Raw genomic sequence first — 21,824 nt, 5'->3', positions numbered from 1 at the left:
TGGGAAAGCTGGAAAAAAGCAGGAATTTCGGGCTCCTCCAGGTGCTTTTATCCCTTTTTTTTTTTAAATATCCTTGAAGTGCCTTGTAGAAACATTCAGGAATTCGGGCTGAAAATGGGAAATTCAAATTCCTGTGAAATTCCCTGGAATTTCAAAGGAGTTGAACCCCTCTCCCCAGTCCCCCATTGGAATCCATTCCCTGGGAAGGAAGTTTGCTTTTCCCTGGACTTGTTCTGCTGGATTTTTCCCACGTGTCCCGACACCAGGGATCATTTCCACGGTTATTTTCCACCACGGATCATTTCCCACAGGTTGGGAATTAACTAATTTCCATCAGGTTGGGAATTAACTCGTTTCCTGCAGGTTGGGAATCATTTCCAACAGGTTGGGAATTAACTTATTTCCAACTGATTGGGAATTCACTCATTTCCATCGGATTGGGAATTAACTCACTTTCCACAAGTTGGGAACTAACCCGTTTCCACAGTTTGGGAATGAAGCTGTTTCCACAGTTTGGGAACTATTTCCAACACTTTGGGAATTCACTCATTTTCCACAGATTGGGAATTCAGTCATTTCCACTGGGTTGGGAATTCACTGAGTGACTCATTCGCCTCCAGGCAGGCACACAGGGAAGCCCTGGCCCTGCAAGCCGTCTGCATTCCACCTGTTTTCCTGAAAATTTGGAATTAAACGGATAAAAAGGGGGGAAAAAACCCCGGGATCGGGCGGGGCCGGGATTCGAACCCGCGGCCTCTCCCCCACCACCGCCACCAGCAGGGGGCTCCCGCGCCTCGGGCCGCGCCCCTTTCGGCGTCGCCACGGTGACGCGCCGTGCGTGACGACGTCAGCGGTGCCGCGCTCGCTGATTGGTCGGATTTGAATCTCAGGGGCGCGCGGCCGCCGCCCGGTGCCAGCGGCGCAGCGCGAGCCCCGGGCCCTGTCGCGACAGCGGCGGCACCCGCGACATGAAGGCGGCGTGAGTGGCTCCGCAGCCCCGGGCCGGCAGGGGAGGGGACGGGAGGGGACGGGAGGGGAGGGGAGGGCAGGGCAGCCAGGGAGGTGGTCCCGGGGGGCGGCGGCGCCGCGCTCAGCTCAGCTCCATCCCGGTTCCTGCGCAGTCCCGGCGCTCCCCTCCCCGGCCCGCTCCCCCCGCCCGCCTCCCCTCGGGCCGTGCTCGGTTCCCGGTGTCCCGCTGGGGCCGTGCCCGGTGTCCCGCTGGGGCCGTGCCCGGTGTCCCGCTGGGGCGGTTCCCGGTGTGTCCCGCTGGGGCGGTGCCCGGTGTGTCCCGCTGGGGCGGTGCCCGGTGTGTCCCGCTGGGGCCGTTCCCGGTGTGTCCCGCTGGGGCCGTGCCCGGTGTGTCCCGCTGGGGCCGTGCCCGGTGTGTCCCGCTGGGGCGGTTCCCGGTGTCCCGCTGGGGCCGTGCCCGGTGTCCCGCTGGGGCCGTGCCCGGTGTCCCGCTGGGGCGGTTCCCGGTGTGTCCCGCTGGGGCCGTTCCCGGTGTCCCGCTGGGGCCGTGCCCGGTGTGTCCCGCTGGGGCCGTGCCCGGTGTGTCCCGCTGGGGCCGTTCCCGGTGTGTCCCGCTGGGGCCGTGCCCGGTGTGTCCCGTTGGGGCCGTGCCCGGTGTGTCCCGTTGGGGCCGTGCCCGGTGTGTCCCGTTGGGGCCGTGCCCGGTGTGTCCCGTTGGGGCCGTGCCCGGTGTGTCCCGTTGGGGCCGTGCCCGGTGTCCCTCACGCTCTCTCCTCTCAGTAGGGCCAGGACGCCGCGGCGGCCGAGGAAAGCCACGAACCCCACGCAGAAGGACCCGGTGGGGGTGAGTGCGCGGCTCGTCCCGAGCTCCCCCTTTCCCACCCCGCCAAATTCCCGGCTTCGTTCCCGGTTTCATTCCCGGGTTTACCCCTGTTCCCCCTCATTCCCACCTCTCATTCCAGCTGTACTGCCGTGTTTACCCGTTTCCCAATCCCGGCTTCATTCCCAGATTTGTTCCCGGTTTATCCCTGTTTCCCAATCCCAGGTTTATTCCCGGTTTATCCCCTTTTCCCTCATTCCAGCTGTATTGCTGTCTTCATTCCCAGGTTTATTCCTGGTTTATCCCTGTTTCCCAATCCCAGCTTCATTCCCAGATTTTTTTTCCCGATTTATCCCTGTTTCCCAATCCCAGGTTGATTCCCGGATTTATCCCTGTGTCCCAATCCCAGGCGTACTGCCCGGTTCATTCCCGTGTTTATTCCCGGTTTATCCGTGTTTCTCTCATTCTCATATTCATTCCTGGTTTATTCCCGGTGTTTTCCCCCTCCCAGGGGTACTGCCCGGTCCGTTCCCGGTTCATTCCCAGTTCATTCCCGGTTTTCCCCCCACCTCCCAGGTGTACTGCCCGGTTAATTCCCGGTCTATTCCCGGTGTTCCCCCCTCCCAGGGGTACTGCCCGGTTCATTTCCGGTTCGTTCCCGGTTCATTCCCGGTTTTCCCCCCACCTCCCAGGTGTACTGCCCGGTTAATTCCCGGTCTATTCCCGGTGTTCCCCCCTCCCAGGGGTACTGCCCGGTTCATTCCCGGTTCATTCCCGGTCCGTTCCCGGTTCATTCCCGGTGTTCCCCCCCCGCCAGGTGTACTGCCCGGTTAATTCCCGGTCTATTCCCGGTGTTTCCCCCCTCCCAGGTGTACTGCCCGGTTAATTCCCGGTCCGTTCCCGGTTCATTCCCGTTTTTTTTCCCCCCTCCCAGGTGTACTGCCCGGTTAATTCCCGGTCCATTCCCGGTTCATTCCCAGTTTTTCCCCCCCGCCAGGTGTACTGCCCGGTCCATTCCCGGTCTATTCCCGGTTTTTTCCCCCCTGCCAGGTGTACTGCCCGGTTCATTCCCGGTTCATTCCCGGTTTTTCCCCCCCTCCCAGGTGTACTGCCGGGTGCGGCCGCTCAGCCGGGCGGACCAGGAGTGCTGCATCGAGGTGATCAACGGCACCACGGTGCAGATCCACCCTCCCGAGGGCTACCGCGTGTTCCGCAACGGCGAGTACCGCGAGGTAACCGAATTCCCGCCTGGAATTCCCATGGAATTCCTGCCCCCGCCCCTGGAAGAGTCGGGTGGAGCAGCCTGGCTTGGCGGGAGGTGTCCCTGCCCTCGGCATCGGGGTTGGCTTTACGGCCCCTTCCCACACAAAGGTCTGGAATTCCGTGAATTCCATCCCGCTCCCGCTCTCCCAGGGTTTCCCGTGGTTTGTGGCACTTGCAGAGTGCAAAATCCGAAGGTTTTCCACCCAAAAACCCATCTAGGATGAAAAACATCACTTCCTGGTCTGCCAAATAGAGGGGCAGGACCTTAAAGCTCATCCCATTCCTTGGGAATCCACCATCCCAGACTGATCCACCCCACGGCTTCTCCGGGTGGGAATCTTAGTGGAATATTTTGTTTCCAGTTTCAGCTGGGAAATTCCTATGGGAAGGGCATTAAGGGGCCTTCAAAGGTTTAGATAAGGCAAAGCTTAATTAATGAAATATTAATTAAGTGAGGTTTTGCCCAGAAATTTGGAATTCAGCTATTTTCCTTAAGGAAGGATTTTGGTGGGAAAATGACCACCAAAAAAATTAAAATTTGTTTAAACATTTATTAAAATAGTTCATCGAAAAACAAAAGCAGTTTGAAATTTAGGATTATTAAAATTAATTTTAAAATTAAAGTAATTTGTTAATTTAAATAATTAATTTTAAATTAAAATCATTCATTAAAAAAATAAAACCGGCTTGAAATTCAAGGCTGAAAACTGCGGCTGGCCTGGGAAAAGACCCAAAATAAACAAAATTCCATGAGGGAACAGCTCCACTTTGGCCACGGTGGATGTTCCTTCACTTGGATTCGGGGAGGGAGCTGAAAGGAAATTCCAGCTTTTAGCTGCCCTTTGGGAATTCTCCGCTCCATGGGATCCCTCTGGCCCCTCCAGGCGGCGGGGCTGGAATTCCAGGGTGGTTTTCCCTCTCTTGGCAGACGCAGTATTCCTTCAAGGAGGTGTTTGGCACGCTGGTGGTGCAGAAGGAGCTCTTTGACGTGGTGGCCAAGCCCCTGGTGGAGGATCTGATCCGGGGCAAGAACGGTGGGCAGAGCCCTCTCCTGTGCCCCCATTCCCGGGAATTCTGGGCTCCCAAGGCTTGGCTGGAGCTGTGGCTCAGCTGCTCACGCCACGCCCCTGGCAGCTCTTTATGGAATGGGAATCCTGGGGTGGTTTGGGTGGGAATGGATGGTCCAGGGTTCCTGAGGTTGGGTTGGAATTGTGGCTCAGCTCCTCACACTGAATGGGATTCTCCTGAGCTCTTCCCTTGAAGAAATGAAGGAAAAATTGGGAAAAAAAATTGGCAAGTATTTCATCAATTAGGTAATTGTATCCCACTGAAATTCCCAACCTGTTCCTGCTGCTCTAACAAGAGATTTCGGCTTGGAGGAAGCCATTCCCTTGGAAGCCCTTTCTGGATAGGAACCCTGGGATGGTTTGGGTGGGAATGGATGACCCAGTGCTCCCAAGGTTTGTTTGGAATTGTGGCTCCTCACACCACACCCCTGGAAGCTCTTTCTGGATAGGAATCCTGGGATGGTTTGGGTGGGAATGAGTGATCCCAATGCCATGGAATTGTCGTTGGAGCAGCCTGGCTTAGCAGGAGGTGTCCCTGCCTTTGGCAATGGGATTGGCTTTAAGGTCCCTTCCCACCCAAAGCGTTCTGGAATTCCATGAGTGATGCATCCAGGCCCTTCTCCCTGCTCCCCCAAGTTTTCCCATGGTTTGTTGGAATTGCAAGGTGTGAAATCAGCATTTTGGGCAATGCGCATTTTCAACTCCCAAAAAAGCAGCAAATGGCAAAAAAAGCATCACTTCCTCTATGGGAAGGACATTAAAGCTCATCCCATTCCATGGGCAGGGAATTCCTTCCAGTATCCCGGGCTGCTCCAAGCCCATCCAGTCTGGAATATTCCAGGGCTGTTTTCTTGGAGAAGGATGAAGGATGTTCCCAGCTGTGGCCACTTTGGATGGTGTGTGCAGTATTTGAGGCGGGCTGGATTTTTATTCCCCAATCCCGCTGATTTCTCCCTTTTCCCGGCATTCCCAGGTCTGCTGTTCACCTACGGAGTGACGGGCAGCGGGAAGACCCACACCATGACGGGATCTCCTGGGGATGGGGGGCTCCTGCCCCGCTGCCTGGCCATGATCTTCAACAGCATCGGCCCCTTCCAGGCCAAGAGATTCGTGAGTGCCTCCCCCATCAAATCCAGGGATTTCTGCTCCTAAGCTCCCACTGGAGGGCTTGGAAGAGGGGGGGAAAAAAAAAAAAAACCCCACGCCAGGGTCCTCGTTCCAAAAGGGTTTGAATTTCTGGGAATGCTCTTAAAGCATTGAGTGGTTTGGTGCTCATTGCCCAAGCCCATCCTAGGAACAATCCGTTAAAAATGCACGGGAGGGAATCCAGCCAGGAATGTTTCAGTAGTGACGGCCAAGGTGTTCCCTTCCTCGTTAGGATGGGTGATTAAGAAGCACATCTTTAATTAATTAGGCATCCCACTGAAATTCCCAATCTATTCCTGATGTCCTAACGGGTGATTTCAACATGGAGGAAGCCATTCCATAGATTTTTTTTTTCCCCCCTGGAAGCAGTGACAAACGCTGGTTTGCTGCTCCATCTTTCCATATTATTCCACTTCATTTCAGTAATTCCCATAAAACCAGCAGTTAACTGTCTCCTGATGAGATCAGGGATATTTTTCCAAAGGTCTGCACATGTGATGCCTAAAATATACTGAAATAATCCTGGAATTCTCATCCCTGGGAGCTTTTCTAAAACATCATTTGGCAAATTGTTTTTGTCAAGTCTTGCTGGGTCGAGTGCCAATAATTAATTAATACCAGCCTAATCAGACTAATTAATGAATCAAATAATGCTTTGTTGGTCAGCACCTGGATGCTGGAATTGGCCGAAATTCCTGTTTTTCCCCTCAGGTTTTCAAGCTGGATGACAAGAACGGGGTGGAAGTGCAGAGCGAGGTGGAGGCTCTGCTGGAACGCCAGAGGAGAGAGGCCCTGCCCACCCCAAAAACTCCAGCTGGGAAGTGAGTGACTCCGGGAATAGCAGAGGGAATTTATTCCCTAGAAATGGGGTTCAACTTCTCTTGGGCTCTTCCCTCGAAGAAATGAAGGAAAAAAACCTGGCCAATATTTAATTAATGAGATAATTGTGTCCCGCTGAAATTCCCAATCTATTCCTGCGGGTCCAACAAGAGATTCCATCTTGGAGGAAGCCATTCCATAGCTTTTTTTTTTTCCTGAGTTTTTTGGCCTTTTCCCCCCAGAATTTGAAGAGGATCTTCAAGTTGATATCGTCCATGGGTAGGGTCATTAATAATAATGATAATGATGATGATAATGATAATAATAATAATAATAATAATAATAATTAGTGAACTATTAATGGGCAGTGAGTGTGTTCCAGGTGCTTTGAGCAGCTCTTGAGACGAGAGGACTTGGGCTCAGCCTGTTTTTATTTTCAAGCCATGATCAAAACCCCTGGTGCTGAGTTGGAGCCCAGCTCTGTGAAGCCTGGCCCAACTGAGCTTGGGATTTCCCAGCCGAACCCGGTGGAGTTCAGTTTGGAGATATTTCCATAGAACCACGGAATTCCCTCAGCCGGATCGTGGAATTCCAGCCATGGAACTCCCTTAGTTGCATCATGGAATTCTAACCATGGAACTCCCTCAGTTGGATCATGGAATTCCAGCCATGGAACGCCCTCAGTTGCATCATGGAATTCTAACCATGGAACTCCCTCAGTTGGAACATGGAATTTCCTCAGCTGGATCATGGAATTCCAGCCATGGACGTTTCTCAGCTGGGTCATGGAATTCCCCCAGCTGAATCATGGAATTCCAATCATGGAACTCCCTCAGCTGGACCATGGAATTCCCACCATGGAATTTTCCCCAGTTGGATCGTGGCATTCCAGCCATGGAATTCCCCAGCTTGATCATGGAATTTCCTTAGTTAGATAATAGAATTCCAGCCATGGAATTCCCCCAGTTGGATCACAGAATTCCAGCCATGGAATTCCCCCAGTTGGATCATGGAATTCCAGCCATGGAATTCCCCCAGCTGGATCATGGAATTCCAGCCACGGAATTCCCCCAGCTGGATCACGGAATTCCAGCCATGGAATTCCCCCAGCTGGATCATGGAATTTCCTCAGTCATATAATGGAATTCCAGCCATGGAATTCCCCCAGTTGGATCATGGAATTCCCCCAGCTGGATCATGGAATTCCAGCCATGGAATTCCCCCAGCTGGATCACGGAATTCCGACTCCTGGCGCTGCACAGACCCCCTCCCCGGGAAGGGGAATTTTGCGGAATGTTGCGCGTTTCCCCCCCCCAGCCCTGCAGCTCTGCCCCGGCTGCCGGGAATCCCATGCCATCCGATCCCGATCCCGGTTTCCCGCAGGAGGCAGCTGGATCCCGAGTTTGCCGAGATGATCGACGCGCAGGATCCGTGCCGGGCCGAGGAGGTGGACGAGGACAACGTCTACGGCGTCTTCGTCTCCTACATCGAGATCTACAACAACTACATCTACGACCTGCTGGAGGAGGCTCCCTGCGACTCCATCAAACCCAAGTGAGTTGGGAATTCCGGGATTGGCCCGGCCCGGGCTCGGGAGGCAGCGCCGAGCCGCTGGAAGAGGTTTGGGATGAGAGGAGAGGGATGGGAGCGATGGCTGAGGGGTCTCTGTGTCCTATTCCCACATCCACCACGCCCAAGGAGTTTGGGAATTCCCATATTCCCAGGCCTGGGAGCATTCTGTAGGATGTCCACCCTGGTTGTTCGGTTCTGACCTCGGTGAGCTTGGCTCAGAATTCCTGGGAATCCCTGTGAGACACAGGTGGAAAGGGTTCCAGGCGGGAATGTTTCAGTACTGATGGCCAAGGCGCTCCCTTCCTCGTTAGGCTGGGTGATTAGCAAGCAAACATTTAATTAATTAGGCAATGGTATCCCACTTAAATTCCCAGTCTGTTCTAACAGGTGATCTCAACTTGGAACAAGCCATTCCATAGCTTTTTTTCCCTGGAAACAGTGAAAAACACTGGTTTGGTGCTCCATTTTTCCACGTTATTCCACTTTGACATCAGTAATTCCCATAAAAACAGAAATCAGGGATATTTTTTAGGGATTTTTTTTTCCCAAAGGTGCGCATTTGTGATGCCTAAAACCAGTAGGAAAACTCTGCAAATTCCGCTTGGAATCCATGGATTGAAATTCCAGCTCCATTAAAGGAGCCCCTCTGTCCTGTATTAATTAAGGAGTGGTTGATTAACAAAGACTAATGAGGGCAAGGCAAACTGGGAGCTGTCTCCAGGGTCTTCATTCCAGAAGATTTTGAATCTCTGGGAATGCTTTAAAACCATTCAGTGTTTAAACATTAATGGCTTTAAAGCATTTTAAAATAAAATGGGGTTTTTTTTTAACAATAAAATTTCGATTAAAATTTTAACCATTAAAATAATTTTTTTAAAAAAAAATAAAAAAAGGTGTTTATTCCCAAAGCCCATCCTAAAAAAAAAAAAAAAAAATCCGGGATTGTTTGTCCCCCTGGAAGCTGCAGCATGGAAAGATTTGAGGCAGAAATCAAGGATTTAATATTTTTTCCCCATTTTTTTGGTAGGTGGAACAATTGCAACACTCCTGTGAGAAATGGAGACTTTGTGTATGTGTCCCATGTCTTGTTCCCGTTATTCCAGTGCTGTTTTCCTTAAATAGAAGCAGAAAATTCCCCGCCTTTCCTTGCTTTCCTAGGAAATCTAGGATGCTCTCCTTGCTTCTGTGTGCTTGTAGAAAAGCAATAGCTGCCACCAAAGCAATTAATCGCAATTAAATAGCTGCTAATTAGAGCAGTAGCTGGAGTGTCACTAATCCTGGCTGTGTGTCCATGTCCTGTATTCCCCCTTCCATCTTTTGGATGGATAATTGACCTTTTCCCTCCGGATTTTGACCTTTTCTCCCTGGATTTTCACCTTTTCCCCTCAGACTTGTGACATTTTCCCTCCAAACTGCGATTTTTTTCCCCCTCGGAATTTTTGACCTTTTTCCCTCGGAATTTTTGACCTTTTTCCCTCGGAATTTTTGACCTTTTTCCCTCGGAATTTTTGACCTTTTTCCCTCGGAATTCTGATTTTTTTTTCCCCCTCTGAATTTTGTCCATTTTCCCTCAGAACTTTGACCATTTTCCCCCCTGAATTTTGACCATTTTCCCCTCAGAATTTTGGATTATTCTCCCCTCAGGATTTAACATTTTTGGGCTTCTTCCCCTCAGAATTTTGACCTTTTCCCCTCAGACTTGTGACATTTTCCCTCCAAATTCTGATTTTTCCCCCCTCTGAATTTTGTCAATTTTCCCTCGGAATTTTTGACCATTTTTCCCTCCAATTTTTGACCTTTTCCCCCTGAATTTTGCTCTCCAAGAAAATCCGCATGGCAGGAAGCTGCGCAGAGAACTCCCCTCCACTGGGATTTATTTGGAATTTTTTTCCCCCTCTTTCCCACTCTCCCAAAGACCTCCCCAGTCCAAAATCCTTCGGGAAGACCAGAACCACAACATGTACGTGACGGGCTGCACCGAAGTGGAGGTCAAATCCACAGAGGAAGCTTTTGAAGTCTTTTGGAGAGGTAAAAATCTTGGAATTCGGGGCTGATCCCACATCCCAGCACCTTCAGAGCAGGGAAATTCCGCTGGATCGGCCCCATCCTTGGGATGGAGCATCCACAGCTTCTCCCCATTTAGGGCCTCCCCATTCCCAGCCCTTCCCAGCATCCCACAGCCCTGATGCTGGAGGGGGCTGTGGGAAAGCTGCAGGAATTTTGGGAATTTTGGGGTGTCTGAGCAGGGCAGAAGAAGCGGCGGATCGCCAACACGCAGCTGAACCGGGAATCCAGCCGCTCCCACTCGGTGTTCATCATCAAACTGGCACAGGCTCCTCTGGATGCTGATGGGGACAACGTGCTCCAGGTGAGCTCCCGCCAGTCCCGGGAGGATTTTATGGGATTTGCCTTGGGAACAGCTGCCGTGCCTCAAGTCCGGTGGTGACAGAGTTAATCACAAAGTCCGGTGTTGAAATTGAGGGTGAAGCTGCGGATTCCTGTGGTTTTCACCTTTTCCTTGGTTTGGGAATCTGAAATGTGGGGAATTGGAATGGTCCAACAGCTTTGAATCCATGGCCCGAGGCAGAAGGGATCTGCCAGACTTCCCAAAAAAAGCTGTGCTGCTGTTTGGGCTGTGCCAACCCCTCTGTATCCAACGCATTCTTTGGGAGTGGGTTTTGGGGTGAGGTGTCCCCCAGCCCTTTAGGGGGAATCTGGAGGGATCCAGGATTTCTTGTGTGTCCCAGGAGAAGGAGCAGATCACCCTGAGCCAGCTGTCCCTGGTGGATCTGGCGGGAAGCGAGAGAACCAACAGGACCAAAGCCGAGGGGAACAGACTGCGGGAGGCAGGTAGGAACCCCCTGGAGCCCCCCTGCTAATTAACCCTGCTAATTAAGCTCCTGCTAATCCTGTCTCCTAGGGAGGAATCCCAGGGATTCTTGAAGTGCTCTGTTAGGATCAGTTAGGATTTGATGACCTCAAATCTTCCCACAAGTTTGCAGCAGCACTTCTGCCACTTCAGTTAATTAGAGCAATTATTAACAAATATCGTTAATTAGGCAATTTATTCTTCTGACTAATCTGGGAGCGCGATCCAAGGGCTGCTCATGGAGTTACTTTGCCTTGTGTTTGCCTTTTTTAGGGAATATCAACCAGTCCCTGATGACCCTGAGGACGTGCATCGAGGTTCTGCGAGAAAACCAACTGTACGGGACAAACAAGGTGGGCAGCCCTTCCCTGGTGATCCTGGATTCCATCACCTGCAAGAGGAAAACTCACGGGCTTTCCCTGGCCTTCATTCCCAGATGGTTCCGTACCGAGATTCCAAACTGACCCATCTCTTCAAGAACTATTTCGATGGAGAAGGGAAAGTTCGGATGATCGTGTGTGTGAATCCCAAAGCTGAGGACTACGAGGAAAGCCTGGTAAATTCCCTTTTTCCATTCCCTCCTGCTCTTCTTTTCCTGTTTTTCCCTGGATTCTTGTATTCCAAGAGCTATAAAGGATTATAATTGTTTTTTGAGCCCTTCAATTTTAATTGTGTGGGATAAATCTGCTCCCCAAGTTTTGGTTTTGCTGTTCATATAACACCCGCTCCTTGCTTGGAAAGTGGGAAAGGTTTTCCTTCCTCACAGAATTCTTGGTGAATTCCCTTTTTCCATTCCCTCCTGCTCTTCTTTTCCTGTTTTTTCCTGGATTCTTGCACTCCAAGAGCTATAAAGAATTGTAATTGTTTTTTGAGCCCTTCCATTATGATTGTGTGGGATAAATCTGCTCCCCAAACCTTGTTTTTGCTATTCATACACCTGCTCCTTGCTTGGAAAGTGGGAAAGGTTTTCCTTCCTCACAGAATTCTTGGTGAATTCCCTTTTTCCATTCCCTCCTGCTCTTCTTTTCCTGTTTTTTCCTGGATTCTTGCACTCCAAGAGCTATAAAGAATTGTAATTGTTTTTTGAGCCCTTCAATTTTAATTGTGTGGGATAAATCTGCTCCCCAAGTTTTGTTTTTGCCGTTCATATAACACCCGCTCCTTGCTTGGGAAGTGGGAAAGGTTTTCCTTCCTCACAGAATTCCATGGAGCCATATTTGGGTGTTTAATCCCTCCTGTTCCAAGAATCCCAGCTGTCTCTGCCCAAGCTTTTGTGGCACCTTGTTGGGGAGGTTTCGGGATGATCCCGACCCGAGGCTGGGAGCCCCGTGCGCTTTCAGCCGGATGATTCCTCCTTTCCCACTGCTCCCAGTCCCGGCTCCGGGTGCTCCTGGCGGATTTTCCCTGTTTTCTTGCAGCAAGTGATGCGTTTTGCAGAGATGACCCAGGAGGTGGAGGTGGCCCGGCCCCTGGACCGGCCCCTGTGCGGGCTGACGCCGGGGCGGCGCCTCCGGAACCAGGCATTCCGGGAGGAGCTGTCCCGCAAGCTGGAGCTCAGGGGCGGCCCCGTGGGAGCAGGTGAGGGCTGGAGTGGGGGGCTCTGCCCTGGGAACGTCCACCTGGGAAAGGGAAGGATTCAGGGAAAGTTTAGAGAGCCTTCCAGGGCTTGAAGGGGCTCCAGGAGGGCTGGGGAAGGGATTGGGATAAGGGACGGAGGGGCAGCGCACAGGGAATGGCTTTAAATTAGAAAATGGGAAATTTGGGTGGGATATTGGGAAGGAATTCCAGGCTGTGAGGGTGGGGAGGCGATGGGCTGGAATTCCTGGCGTATCTGTGGCTGCCTCTGGATCCCTGGAAGTGTCCAAGGCCAGGCTGGAATGTGGGACAGTGGGAGGTGTCCCTGCCCATGGAACAGGATCACTTTAAGTTCCTTTCCAACCCAAACCATTCCATGATTCCAGCTGAGTTTTCTGTTAGGAATTAAAGGCTGGGAATTAAATTTTAAACCACTTCCACTGAGCCTTAACTGTGTCAAGCTGAACCTCAGTGCCCTGGGAGCTGCTGCTCTTCCCTCTGCAGGGTCCCTGTGGAGGTTTCCAATGAATCCACGATCCCAATATTTCAGCTCCTGACAGGAAATTGTGCCAAGGAAATTCTGGGGTGTTCCTGGATGTTCAGGACCTGCTTTTAGTAAAACAAGGAATCCGGGATGTCACACTGAATCCTTTCCCATCCATCACCTCTTTGGAAACCCCTAGCTCCCATCGATCATTCCCGGTTTTCCACGATCCTGCCCCTTGCCCATTGGAATTTTCCCATCCTGCAGGACCAGAGGAGCCATCTGCTGCCGAGCTGTTCTTCCAGAGCTTCCCTCCCCTGCCTCCCTGCGAGCTCCTGGACATCAACGACGACCAAACGCTCCCAAAGCTGATCGAGGCCCTGGAGCAGCGCCACAAAATGAGGCAGATGCTGACAGAGGAATTTGCCAAAAACGGTAGGAATTTGCCCCAAATTGAAACATCAGGGCAAAACTCAGGTTTGGTGCCCTTATTATTCCTCAAAGGATCCCCCTTGCCTCAATTTTCTTGTTTAGATTGAGTGTTTCAACCTTTTTTTGAGGAATTTTAAATTTGTTGGGGAAGGCAGAGGTTTGGATGTTTTGGGGATAAGGGATTAAAGATAAAATAGGAAATATCCGAATTCTCTTCCAGTTCTTGCCTTTAAAACAATGCTGCAAGAATTTGACTCCAGTGTTGCATCCAAGGAAAATTACATCCAAGGAAAACTGGCTGAGAAGGAGAAAACTATAAGTGGGCAGAAGACGGAGCTGGAACGGCTGGAGAAGAAGATTAAAACCTTGGAGTACAAGGTCAGTTGGGTCGTTTTGGAGCACAAATCCCTTTTTTTTAATGGATTATTGGCAAATTCCTTGCTATCAGGAATAAATATTTTGGAGGGAACTTTTGCTGAAAATTTGCTGGCTTTTTTACGAGGTGAGGCTTTTAAAGCAGCAAAATTTAGAATTGAAAATTGAGATTTCCCGGGAAATACAAGCAGGGATTCCTGGATTAGGAGGTTGTGTTCCCACCCAAACCGTTGCTCTCTTCCTGCAGATCGAGATTTTGGAGAAGACAGCCACGATTTACGAGGAGGACAAGAGGAACCTGCAGCAGGAGCTGGAGAGCAAGAGCCAGAAGCTGCAGCGTCAGGCGTCGGACAAGAGGAGGCTGGAGGCCAGGCTGCAGGGAATGGTGGCCGAGACCTCCCTCAAGTGGGAGAAGGAATGTGTGAGTGCAGGAATGGGGGGAAAGCGGGATCAAGGCATCGGGAATTTGGGGATCTGGGGTGCGGGGAGGTCTTAAGGGAGGGGGTTTGTTGGTTTGGTTGGTGTTTGTGGGGGATTCCTGGCTGGAAATTCCTCTTTGGCCTTGTGGAGGTTCTTGGGTGGCTCTGCTCAAGGGAAGGGAAGGGAAAAGGAATTTGAGGGAAGGGAAGGGAAAAGGAATTTGAGGGAAGGGAAGGGAAAAGGACTTGAGGCAGGGAAGGAGAAGGGAAAAGGAATTGAGAGTTCCCCCCCGTCCTTTCCCCCTTCCTTTTCTTTCCTCGTTCCTTTACCCTGCCTTTTCGGGCCAGTTCCGGCCCCTTCTATTTCGGGCCGCGGCCGTCGGCCCCGATCCTTTTGCTGGCCGGGCCGGCCCGTGCCTTTGCTGGCCGGGCCCGGCCCCCTGGCCTTTCCTGGAGGGAAGGGAAGGGAAAAGGAATTTGAGGGAAGGGAAAGGAAAAGGAATTTGAGGGAAGGGAAGGAAAAGGAATTTGAGGGAAGGGAAAGGAAAAGGAATTTGAGGGAAGGGAAGGGAAAAGGAATTTGAGGGAAGGGAAGGGAAAAGGAATTTGAGGGAAGGGAAGGAAAAGGAATTTGAGGGGAGGAGAAGGAAAAGGAATTTGAGGGAAGGGAAAGGGCGCCAGGTGGCAAAGTTGCCATTAAATTTCGATGGACGTTGAGGACCAGGCATTTGAGGAAGGGACGTCCCCAACGGAACTGTGCAAGTACGTTCCGTTCCCCGGAATTTTATGTCCGGACTGAACCGGCTTTGTGCGTGCGCGGGCCAGGTTACCGGCCTTTTCGCAGGTGTCCGGGACGGGCCCGGCCGTTGCGGGGACTTGAGGGGGGGGAAGGTTGAGGGGGAGGACAGGATTGAGGGAGGGAAGGGAAGGTTTGGGAAGGAAGGGAAGGAGAGGAAGAAAAGGGCAGGGAGGGTTGGGCTCTGCTCCCAGGAAACAAGGACAGGAGGAGAGGGAACAGCCTCAGGCTGTGCCAGGGCAGGCTCAGGTTGGATACTGGGAAAATTCCCTCATGGAAAAGGTTGTAAACATTGGAACTGCTGGGGAGGTTTGGAATCCCCATCCTGCAGGTATCCAAGGAACTCCTGGACGTGGCACTCAGGGCTCCAGGCTGGCCTGGCTGATCCTGGCAGGTTTTGCAGCCTCAGCAATTCCACGTTTTCCATGGATTTCCCTGTCCCTGCAGGAGCGGCGGGTGGCAGCCAAGCAGCTGGAGATGCAGAACAAGCTGTGGGTGAAGGATGAGAAGCTGAAGCAGCTCAAGGCCATCGTCACCGAGCCCAGAGCTGAGAGGCCAGAGAGGCCATCCCGGGAAAGGGAGCGGGAAAAGCCTCTCCCGAGATCCGTGTCTCCTTCCCCTGCTCCCGTGAGTCGCTCCCAGACCTGCTGGATTTAGGAAACAGCGTTTTTAGGGATGAAGTGCAGGGATTTTAGACAGTAGTAGCCCCCGAGCACAGGGTTGGAGCAGCTTGCTTTGAGTTCCTTGTCTGCTGTTTTTTCCTTCTTCCATTCTCCCACCTCCTGATATCCTTAGGAACAGGAAATCCCTGGATTTGTCTGTCCCTGTTTGCTTGGAGTCTCCCGTGTCTCACTGACCTCTCCCTTCTCCCCAGAGCTAAGGCTGGAGCCCAGACTTGGAGCAGCTTGAATTCCTTTTCTTCTCTTTGTTCTTCATCCATTTTCCCACCTCCTGATATCCGCAGGAACGGGAAATCCCTGGACCTGTCTCTCCCTGTGTCTCACTGATGCTTCCCTTCTTCCCAGAGCTGCGGTGTCCCTGCTGAAGTTTGAGCCCTGAGCTGGAGCACCTTGAATTCCTTGTCTTGTCTCTGCTCATGGTTGATCCATTCTCCCACCTCCCGATATCCATGGGGACAGGAAATCCCTGGACCCGTCTGTCCCTGTTTGACTGCACGACGCCTCCTGTGTCCCACTGGTGTTTCCCCTCCCTCCAGAGCTGTGATGTCCCTGCTGAAGGTTGAGCCCTGAGTTGGAGCAGCTTGAATTCCCTGTGTCCTGTTCCTTCTTCATCCATTCTCCCACCTCCTGATATCCCCAGGAACGGGAAATCCCTGGATTTGTCTGTCCCTGTTTGCTTGGAGTCTCCCGTGTCTCACTGCTCTCTCCCTTCTCCCCAGAGCTAAGATTGGAGCCCAGACTTGGAGCAGCTTGAATTCCTTTTCTTCTCTTTGTTCTTCATCCATTCTCCCACCTCCTGATACCCGCAGGAACGGGAATTCCCTGGATTTGTCAGTCCCTGTTTGCTTGGAGTCTCCCGTGTCTCACTGCTCTCTCCCTTCTCCCCAGAGCTGTGGAGACCCCGCTGAGCTCGGGGACAGCCGGGTGGCCCCGCGGGTGCCCCGGCGCTCCAACTCCTGCAGCAGCATCTCTGTGGCCTCCTGTGTGCTGGAGTGGGAGCAGAGGGGCCCTTCCTGCCAGCCAGCCAGCATTCCCAAATCCAGGAATAAAGCTGGAGCAGAGCCAGGCTCGGCCTGGCCCAGCCCTGCCAGGAGGAGAGGGATGTGCTGGAGCCGAGTGCTGGAGGTGCCCAGGGATAGAGAGGAGCTAGAGCAGGAAGAGGATCCGTGCTGCAGGGTTAGTCCTGGCCTAGTGGGGCTCAGCCTGGCCTAAAGCTCCTCTGTCCTCGGCCTAACGTAGAGTAGAGCTGTCCCTGATGTTTGGAGCTTCCTTGGAAGCTGAGAATTCCCACTTTTAGGGAGCTCTGAGGTGGCCACACTCTGCTCTAGCCGTGGGCGTCCTCATGTTTTTCCCTGGTGTTTCCCTTTTCCCTGGTGTTTCCCTTTCCCTTTTCCTGGCATTTCCCTCTTCCTTTCCCTCTCCCTCGTGTCTCCTCCAATCCCTCCTGCAATTTCCCAGCTTCCAAGGTTCTTCTGGGAGCTTCTCCTGCCTGGAAACATTCCTTGGATAAACCTCTTGTGTGCCTCAGCTTTAATTCCATTCCCTAATTCCCATTAAACTGGGAGCTCTGATTCCATGAATTATCTGGCTCCTTGAGGATTCAGTCCAAGAGCACTTTAGGAAAACTGAGCAGGACAATCCCTTGGGCTGGTGGTGTGGGTTTGGAAATTTGGGAGGAGCTCTCCCAAACGTGAGGAGACTTAAAGGAATGTGACAGATTGGACAACACTGGGATAAAATTTCCGTTAAATGGGAATTGGCCTGGAATGTTCCACAGATAATTTGATGCCAAGCTCTTGGTGGTGCCCTCAGGATCCAACCCAAGGACCAAACTTTCATCTTTCCCACACACCCACCCCCTCCATTCCCTGTGCCCATTCATTCCCAGTGCCCATTCCCTGTTCTCATTCCCCATTCCCATCATTCCCATTCCCAGAGCGCTCTGGTGGTGCGGTCACGGCGCTCCCGCATTGCCGAAGAGCACTGGGTGGGTCCCTGTTCCTATTCCCTGTGCCTGCTCCTTTTCCCATTCCCTGTTCCCGTTCCCTGTTCTCATTCCCCGTTCCCATAATTCCCAGAGCACTGCGGTGGCTCCGCTGCGGCCGCGGCGTTCCCGCAGTGCTGGGGAGTGCTGGGTGGATCCCTGTGCCCATTCCCCATTCCCGTTCCCTGTTCTCATTCCCCGTTCCCATGCCCATTCCCTGTTCTCATTCCCCGTTCCCATCATTCCCAGAGCACTCCAGTAGTGCCGCTGCGGCCGCGGCGTTCCCGCAGTGCCGGGGAACGCTGGGTGGATCCCCGTGCCCATTCCCCATTCCCATTCCCCGTTCTCATTACCCGTTCCCATCATTCCCAGAGCACTCCGGTGGCTCCGCTGCGGGCGCGGCGTTCCCGCAGTGCCGGGGAGCGCTGGGTGGATCCCTGTTCTCATTCCCACTCTCCCATCATTCCCAGAGCACTCCGGTGGCTCCGCTGCGGGCGCGGCGTTCCCGCAGTGCCGGGGAGCGCTGGGTGGATCACCGGCCGCCGTCCCACGTGCCCACGGAGACGCTGCTGCAGCCGCGCGTGCCCAGGGCCATCACGGTGGGGGCGCCCAGCGAGCGCGCCCTGGCCCGCTGCGACCGCTACCTGCTGACCCACCAGGAGCTCGCCTCCGACGGGGAGATCCAGACCAAGCTCATCAAGGTGACTCTTGGGAATGCTGGGAATGCTGGGAACATTGCGTGGGAATTGCTGGAATTTCGTTAGAATGACCCGAGGAATTCCTGGATAAATGTGGCGCTCGGTGATCCGGGCTGGGGGCACGGCTGAGATCCAGAGCTCATCAAAGTGACCTTGGGAATGTTATTGGAATTGCTGAAATTTCCTTAAAATTACCCAAGGAGTTCCTGGATAAATGTGGCGCTCGGTGATCCGGGCTGGGGGCACGGCTGAGATCCAGAGCTCATCAAAGTGACCTTGGGAATGTTATTGGAATTGCTGAAATTTCCTTAAAATTACCCAAGGAGTTCCTGGATAAATGTGGCGCTCGGTGATCCGGGCTGGGGGCACGGCTGAGATCCAGAGCTCATCAAAGTGACCTTGGGAATGTTATTGGAATTGCTGAAATTTCCTTAAAATTACCCAAGGAATTCCTCCAGGCTCCAGGCAAGGCTGAGATCCAGACCGAGCTCATCAAAGTGACCTTGGGAATGTTGGGAACGTTGCATTGGAATCACTGAAATTTTGTTTAAATTTCCAAGGAATTCCTGGATGTGGCACTCGGTGCTCCGGGCCAGGGGCAATGTTGAGATCCAGACTGAGCTCATCAAAGTGACCTTGGGAATTGTGGGAATCTTGGGAATGTTGCTTTGGAATTGCTGAAATTTAGTTTGGCGCTTTCACGGTTGGCTCCCATGATTCATGGATCCCGGGATTTGTGGATCTCAGGGTCCATGAATCCCATTATTCCTCGTATTCCATGATTTGTGAATCCTATGGTTTACGGGATTGCAGTATTTGTGTGGATCCCATGATTTTTGGGATCCCACTATTTGTGGATTTTCCTGTGGAAAAAGGCAAAAATCCATTGGCAGTGAAATGGGAGGAGCTTATTTGTGTGGGTATCTCTTTGGGCTGGAATTCTGGGATGGATCCCAGTGTTGTTCCTGTCCCAATCCCGCTTTTCCTTGTCCTTTTCCCATTCCAGGGGGACGTGTTCAAGACCAGGGGTGGGGGCCAGGCCGTGCAGTTCACGGACATCGAGACCCTCAAGCAGGAATCTCCCACCGGGTGAGTCCGGCCTCTGGAATCCTGGAATTCCCAAAATTCCAGTCGTGGAACCTTGATTTTGGGCTTCAGCAGTCCTGGAATTCCCAAGGTTCCCATGATGGAACCTCTCATTTGGGCTTCTGGAATTGTGGGATTCCCGGTGTGTGCGTGGAACTTCTTCCAGGCTGGATGATCCAATGGGAACATCCAACTTGAAATCCCATAAACTTGGAGAAATTTATGGACGCTGGAGCTGCCGGATCCCAGATTTATTAAGGAAGAATAGAGGGGTTTCCCAGTGTTGGAATGTGGCAAATTCCATGAGGTTTGTGGTGTAATCCCACGAATTCCCGTTCCAGGCGGAAGCGCCGCTCGTCCCCTCCCAATCCCGACCCTGCCGGGGATGCCGCGGACTCGGAATGGACGGACGTGGAAACCAGGGTGAGCCGGGAATGTCACCCTGGATCCTGGAATGCTGGCCTGGCTCGGGTTGGGAGGGAACTTCAGCTCACCCCAATCCAGCCATTCCATGGGCACTTCCCGCTATCCCGGGCTGCTCCGTCCAGCCCGGCCTCGGATATTCCGGGGCTGGGGATCCAAACCCCTCTGGATGAGGATTTGGGAATGCTGGGAGCTGGGAATGGTGGGAAGCAGCGGATCCTGACTCTGGTGTGTTCCCAGTGTTCCGTGGCCGTGGAGATGAGGGCGGGATCGGCGCTGGGACCGGGATTCCAGCACCACGCCCAGCCCAAGTGAGTGCTCCTGGAATTCTTTCCCGACGACTTCCAAACTTTGGGAATGCTTTCCCCCTGGCTTTGCTGCCCTTCCCACATCAGGTTTGCATTCCCAAGTGGAACATCTGGAATGGCTGTGGGAATGCCCTGGATTCCCTCTCCTGCCCCTTTAACCTCTTGCTCACGTTGTCCATTGGGAAATTCCAGTTTCTCGGGATTGGGAAATTCCCGTTTCTCAGGACTCCATTTCCCTGTGGGAGGAGGGAATTGTGATGGAATTCCTGCTAAAATTCCAACTGCATAATTATGGAACCACTAAGGAAGCCTGGAGAATTCCCTCTTTCCCAAATTATTCATAAGGCATCCCTGGGAATTCCAGCTCCGTGACCGGCCCAAGGAGGTGCTCCTGGAATTCTTTCCTGACAACTTCCAAAATTCAGGAATGTGTTCCCCCCCAACTTTGCTGCTGGAGTAGGGTCAGGAATGGCAGCAGGAATGCCCTGGATTCCCTCTCCTGCCCCTTTAACCTCTTGCTCCTGTTGTCCATTGGGAAATTCCAACTCCCTGTGGGAAGAGGGGATTGAGGAATTGGAATCCAACTTTGTTTGCTGCTCCTGCTACCTAAAAATCCAAGGAAAACACCGGATTTTTTGGAGTTTCCTTGGATTAAACGTTGGATTTTTTTAGGAGGTGTGTGTGGGAACTGGGAGTGCAAAATCCTGGGAATGAGGAGTTGGCTGCTCCCAGAATTCCTCCGGATGAATCCTGAAGGTTCTCTGTGGCTCTTTCCCACTGCAGGCGCAGGAAGCCCTGAACTGTTCCTGCTGGAATCCCGGATTTTCCCAGCCTGAGGAATGCTCTGCTGCCGCTGCTCCTCAGGAACTGCTTTGTGCTCATTCCCAGAGGTTTTTTAGGGAAGCTGGGAAATGGTTCCATTGGTGATCCCAAAGAGCTCCTGGATGGATCTGTCCTTTTCCATAGATGCAGGGAAATCCTAAAGGTCCCTCTGGGATTCCAGACGGAGCTGGGTCCGTACAGACAGCGCCAGCAGGCTTTTCCCTGGGGGCCTTTTCCAGAGTTTTCCCAGTCTTTCAATCCCAAATCCATCTCTTTTGGGAGACCCAACCGCTGCTATTCCGAGCTGCAGTCCAGCACTTTAAGGGTGTTCTTGGCCATTCCCGATTTTACTGGAAGCAGGAAAAACCTTGGGAATTGGGATTTCTTCTGGCAAGAATGAATTTGGAGTATTTAAGTGTGTCACTGAGCTGTCAGAACATTCCAGAGTCTCCCAAAATCCTGGGAGCGGTGGGGATTCACATCCCAGCTGCTTTGGGGCGTGAGGGAATTCTGGAATGTTTTCCATGTGGGAATGGGGGTGGGAAGGGATGTTTTCACAGGTAGGGTGAGAGTTGGCTGTCTGTATGTTCCCTGCAAGGTGGTTAATAAATCCTTTTATTCCAAACCCTCTTCCTGGCTTTTAGGGAATTCCAAGGGGAGCGGCTACCCTGGCTTGGCAGAAAGCTGGGATCAGAGGCGTTTTTTGGGGATGGTAAATCCCGGGATCCGCTTGGATCCTGAGGTGGGGTTGGGACAATTTTGCCCTCAGGTCTCTGCAAGGGGAATTTGGGGACATTTCGAGGGATTGCCTCGATCCAAGGGTTCCAGCCCATGGAAAAGCTTTTCTTCCCGAGGTTTGGGATCCTCAAATCCCAGAATGGCTTGGATTGGGATTGGAAGAGCAGGGACACTTCCCACTATCCCAGGCTGCTCCACGCTGGCATTGGATATTCCAGGGATCCAGGGGCAGCCCCAGCTGCTTCCAGCCCAGCCAGGAATTCCTAATTCCCAAGATCCCACCCATCCCTGCCCTCTGGCACTGGGAGCCATTCCCTGGCTCCTGTCCCTCCATCCCTGTCCCAGTCCCTCTCCAGCTTTCCTGGAGCCCCTTCAGGCCCTAGAAAGGGCTCTGGGCTCTCCCTGGATATTTCCTTTCTCCAGGTGAACATTCCCAGCTCTCCCAGCCTGGCTCCTGAGCAGCTCCGGGATCTCCTCTG

General features: G+C 52.6%; 1 protein-coding gene across 5 annotated transcripts; it reads left to right on the top strand.

Moving 5' to 3' along the window:
* Positions 1 to 896: 896 nt before the first annotated feature.
* On the top strand, positions 897 to 21,237 carry KIF23 (kinesin family member 23). Of its 5 annotated transcripts, none has more exons than XM_050978286.1 (24): positions 897 to 979; positions 1,753 to 1,813; positions 2,893 to 3,021; positions 3,981 to 4,086; positions 5,093 to 5,229; positions 5,977 to 6,086; positions 7,468 to 7,638; positions 8,684 to 8,725; positions 9,572 to 9,684; positions 9,903 to 10,024; positions 10,404 to 10,506; positions 10,799 to 10,878; positions 10,962 to 11,081; positions 11,944 to 12,103; positions 12,852 to 13,019; positions 13,237 to 13,394; positions 13,639 to 13,812; positions 15,054 to 15,233; positions 16,175 to 16,462; positions 17,741 to 17,971; positions 18,975 to 19,057; positions 19,396 to 19,477; positions 19,718 to 19,788; positions 20,569 to 21,237. In XM_050978286.1, exons 1-24 carry the CDS (start codon positions 969 to 971, stop codon positions 20,582 to 20,584), a joined length of 2,916 nt encoding a protein of 971 aa, XP_050834243.1. In that variant the 5' UTR covers positions 897 to 968; the 3' UTR covers positions 20,585 to 21,237. The 5 variants fall into 5 exon arrangements, with proteins under 5 accessions (XP_050834243.1, XP_050834244.1, XP_050834242.1 ...); XM_050978285.1 differs by having other exon boundaries at positions 904 to 979; positions 1,750 to 1,813; XM_050978287.1 differs by lacking the exon at positions 8,684 to 8,725 and having other exon boundaries at positions 903 to 979; positions 1,750 to 1,813.
* The last annotated feature ends 587 nt before the right edge of the window (positions 21,238 to 21,824 follow it).

This window comes from Serinus canaria, chromosome 10 (assembly GCF_022539315.1).
Source record: "Serinus canaria isolate serCan28SL12 chromosome 10, serCan2020, whole genome shotgun sequence".
Classification (NCBI taxonomy): Eukaryota; Metazoa; Chordata; class Aves; order Passeriformes; family Fringillidae; genus Serinus; species Serinus canaria.
The sequence above is the reverse complement of the archived record's forward strand: the minus strand, read 5'-3'. Positions and strand labels throughout refer to the sequence as shown.

Excerpts from the sequence above, each read along its gene's own strand:
- KIF23 (XM_050978285.1), top strand. Across the intron at positions 1,814-2,892 it reads CGCAGAAGGACCCGGTGGGG|GTGTACTGCCGGGTGCGGCC; the intron begins GTGAGTGCGCGG and ends CCCCCCTCCCAG. Across the intron at positions 17,972-18,974 it reads TCCAGACCAAGCTCATCAAG|GGGGACGTGTTCAAGACCAG; the intron begins GTGACTCTTGGG and ends TTCCCATTCCAG.